Source organism: Olea europaea, unplaced genomic scaffold (genome assembly GCF_002742605.1).
Source record: "Olea europaea var. sylvestris unplaced genomic scaffold, O_europaea_v1 scaffold2977, whole genome shotgun sequence".
NCBI lineage: Eukaryota > Viridiplantae > Streptophyta > Magnoliopsida > Lamiales > Oleaceae > Olea > Olea europaea.
In genome coordinates this window covers 28107-32516 of record NW_019248401.1, presented here as the reverse complement: position 1 = coordinate 32516, position 4410 = coordinate 28107, and the positions used below count along the sequence as shown (strand labels likewise).

Sequence of the window (4410 nt, the reverse complement as noted above, 5' to 3'; positions counted from 1 at the left end):
CAGCCAATAAATCGGCCCATGACCTAAAAAACCCTCCATTATCCCAAGTCGTCCGGCTACATAAGTAACAAGAATCAGACTAGAGAGTATAAAGAGAACAAGGCCAGTCAGTATTATCCATTGCAATAAAAAAGAAGATATATGAAAAGCAACATAAAAACAAAGGGAAAGAGATTAAAATATAAAAAAGGATCTCTTCAACCCTTTATATTCTCAATCAGGCAACTCTTATCATCCTTTATTAAATGCAAGATAAACACAAGACCTGGAAATCGTACTAGCAATCAGGTGAGTGTTTGGTGAAATGCTTAACCAGACCATCCTCTCTGAGAACCTCCAGAAGAATGTCCATTTAGCCTGTCAAGAACGGTGTTAAAATCAATAGGCTGCCCGCTTTCCTCCATCCTTTGAATTATGCCAACAACATGATCAGTCCTGTAACCCATGCTTGCCAACTTCTCTATCAACTCGTTGTAGGGATGGCTACGCGTGAATTGAGGTGGACGAATCATCATATTAGAACCAGCCATATGCTGTGGGTTTTGAAGTGGGACACTATTTGGAGGATAGGCACTTTGTTGGAAGTGAGATTGTGAGGATGGATGGTGAGTCCTTCCACTTTCACCATCAAATACCATATATGCATTTCCGGAGGGAACTGCTGGACGATGTCCACTGGGCACATACCCATCTCCTGATGGTGCATTGTAGGTAGTCTTCGGATGCTGCGTGGGAGGTTGGGGTTGACTTGGTCTGCCAACACCACCATAACCATAGGACATTGCCTCAGGTCCAGCGGTGCCCAGTTGGGATGTTACTGAATATGACACTTGCATTGGCATGCTACTAGGAGTCATTTCTGCAGAAGAAGGATTTGGCTGATTTGGCAGATAAGAAGGGTAAAGTGCTGGAGATGAGGATCTAATCTGTGGCTGCATAGGGAGCTGCTGGAGGGGTTGAACCTGCTGAGGTGGCTGCTGTGTCCACTGCTGCTGATATTGGGGTAATGACTGTACCTGTGGGCTCTGGTTTGATTGTGTCTGCTGAGATGCCATTCTTGAGAGTTCTTGAATTTGAGTTTGAGGGGGTAAATATTGAACCTGAGATGGTGGAGGCAAGTAATATGCCTGTGCTTGAGCTATGCTATGTGGAACCAAGGATGGTGGGGGTGCCAAAGGAGGAGCCTGCTGATGCTCAACGGCTTGAGTTGGTGGGGGAGGTTGAGGAGCTACTTGATGTGGTAAAGCGAGTGTCAATTGCTGACCATGTGCATCTGATAAGTTATCACTCTTTTTGGCATCGGTAACAGGTTGTGACAATCTATCTTCGTTCTGTTGAGAATTGCTAGTCGAAGAGGATTCCTTTTGTGCAAGCTGAAGCTTAGCCAGCTCCTTCTGAGTTTCAACTAGTTCTTGCTTATCTCTTATGATCTGCACAGACCTGTGAACCTGCATTAAATAAAGTCAGAAAGCTAGAGCACCATAGTGTCAAGACAGAGATATGAAGAGGGAAGCACATGAGCAAGAATGCACAGACCCATATCAGTAGGCATCCAACCAAGATGCCACATTTACATATTCAAAAAATCATGTTCAATAAGGAAGTACACAAGCACATGTACATATATGCAGAGAGAGGGAAAGAAGGGGAGAATATGGAGTTAAATCTCATAATAATTTGTCGAGTTTCCGCTAAGGTTCAATGACTGAAACTTGATGAAATGCATAGAATTATCAAATTCAAAACTATAATAATTGAAGAAGACACCAATGATAACTACAACAAAACCAAGAATAATTGTTTTCTTTGAGAAATAAATTATGTCAAAAGATAAAACTAACATATGAGGCCAAACTATCCAACCAAAAAAAAAAAAAAAAAGAAATTGTAATAGCATTCAAAATTAGCAAAAGCAAGATCATATTTACACACGTGTAACGCAAGCCTAACATGTCCTTAAAACTGTTTTACTGAATTAGCAGACAGCATCAGTCCTTGCACCAAGAGAAATTAAATATGCTCAACTCATACCTCATTTGTAGGACCTCACGAAGTGTAGAAGTAATGAACACAAAAACAACATGACAGTTTACACACCTCTTGGACATGCTTTTCCAGGAATTTGAGCTTTGTCTCTGCTTCTCCATGATCACGAACTAAATCAGAATGCATTTCCCCAATAGATTTGTCAAGGTTGTAACAATATAATTCCAACTGTGACAATCGCGAACTAATTCCCTCTAGAAAACGCATGAGATTGTCCGAATACTTCTTCATGGTCTTGTCAACAGTAGAGATAACATCTTGATTGAATGAAGATTCTTCGGGTGGACTGTAAGTAGTAGGATAACCAGACGATCTAGCCACTCTGTTTTTGTGAAATTCCTGCTTAATTTACATGATAGAATTGTTAATAGGCTGATACAAATTTGATCAACACCCAAATACCGGTAAAAATTTTGAAAACCTACGATAACAAAAGGCAGAGACTACTTGAAAATCCCTTGAACAAGAAAACCATAAAGAACAAAGAACTACATTATCATCAAATATCGTACTAAAACTTCATCTTTTCCTATGAGTCCAAAAAAACATACTAGTAGAAAGCATAATTCCATTTCTTTTTCACCATTTCCAAGAGCATAATTTAATTTTCTTCAGATAATTTAAAGTAATAAAGTTGTAAGAGTGGTTATCTTAACCCAATTTCTTTCATCCTGATTACAAAGTTTCATTAACAAACGTTTGACTGTTATGACAGCACAAACAAGCAACACGATGCCATCCAGTAAACTTTATATGCACAATATTCATTCCTTTAGTTTAACGATAATTTTCCTTCAGTTTCATCTTAACTACATAAGCATGGTATCTTAATATCAACTAAATTTAACACACATAATATACAAAATCAGCTTCAAAAACTCTATTAAGCTGAGTAGACCTTTTTTTCACGCAGCTCAAGAAAAATAAATAACAATTTTCTCCGCTTTAATGTTAAAAAAACATACTAGTAGAAAGCATAATTCCATTTCTTTTTCACCATTTCCAAGAGCATAATTTAATTTTCTTCAGATAATTTAAAGTAATAAAGTTGTAAGAGTGGTTATCTTAACCCAATTTCTTTCATCCTGATTACAAAGTTTCATTAACAAACGTTTGACTGTTATGACAGCACAAACAAGCAACACGATGCCATCCAGTAAACTTTATATGCACAATATTCATTCCTTTAGTTTAACGATCATTTTCCTTCAGTTTCATCTTAACTACATAAGCATGGTATCTTAATATCAACTAAATTTAACACACATAATATACAAAATCAGCTTCAAAAACTCTATTAAGCTGAGTAGACCTTTTTTTCACGCAGCTCAAGAAAAAAAAATAACAATTTTCTCCGCTTTAATGTTAAAAAAAAAAAAATCCCCAATTCCATAGATTGAATAAACAAAAGTAAGCGCGAAAGACCAAATATCAACAGTCGATCCCAAAATTAACCCCTGAAATCAACCCTAATTTCAAAAAATAAAACTAAAAAAAAGACCATAAATTCTTCAAAGAATTACCTTAGTCGAATTATTTCCGAAAGACGGATCAGAGTGATTTCCGTTATTCCCATCCTGATTGCCGAAATCTTCATATGAACAAAGAATATCATCCGACCCGAAATCGAACGATTTTTTGGAACCCGAATCTCTGCCCCTACCCGGTAACCCAGATGCCATAGTTGCTCGAGAATTTTAAATAAGCTCAAATATCTAGAGAGAGAGAAACGTAGATAGAGAAGATTGGATGGATAGACACACAGGACTTTGTATATTTTTTTATAAGGATTGCTTACCCGGTGACAAAGAAAATGAATGAAGCAGTTGCTGCGTATTTGCTTGTTTATTATCTATCAAGTGAAAAGCGTGGGCCCTATTAAAGGATGAAACTGCACCGACCTTTCTTATTGATTATTCTAACTTATTAGTATTTCATTTTACTTATTTGATGGGTGTCTAACTGTCCACATAAGAATAATAGAAAATTGAATTTGAAATGTAGAATTTTTTAAATTGAATTTATGCTACTCCCCAATTTAGTAGAGATTTTTTCAAGAATAAATTGTGAAAAGTGATTTTTGAAGTATATGTGATTAAAAGTAAATGGGAAAATTCATATATAAGAGTTTAACTTGTTGAATTGGGTGTCCATATAGTATATTTTGTTATGATAGAATAGTTATTTATAACAAGTAAAGTGTGGTTTTAATTATTTATTGCATTTATTTATTTTTGAGTATGCGAATTAAAGTGCTTATGTTCACTTGTGATGATATAAATTGAGTACTTGCATTGAAAAGTACAGCGTGACATGACTTATAATTTGATTATGAATAATTTATTCACAATCAATGTATAAGAA

At 36.1% G+C, this 4410-nt stretch overlaps 1 protein-coding gene across 1 annotated transcript; it reads right to left on the bottom strand.

Moving 5' to 3' along the window:
- Window positions 1–89: 89 nt before the first annotated feature.
- LOC111384689 (transcriptional regulator DEF1-like) lies at window positions 90–3872 on the bottom strand. The gene is made up of 3 exons (XM_023009006.1): window positions 3570–3872; window positions 2098–2385; window positions 90–1448 (listed from the first exon to the last, which is right to left on the bottom strand). Exons 1-3 carry the CDS (start codon window positions 3726–3728, stop codon window positions 309–311), a joined length of 1587 nt encoding a protein of 528 aa, XP_022864774.1. The 5' UTR covers window positions 3729–3872; the 3' UTR covers window positions 90–308.
- Between the last annotated feature and the right edge of the window lie 538 nt (window positions 3873–4410).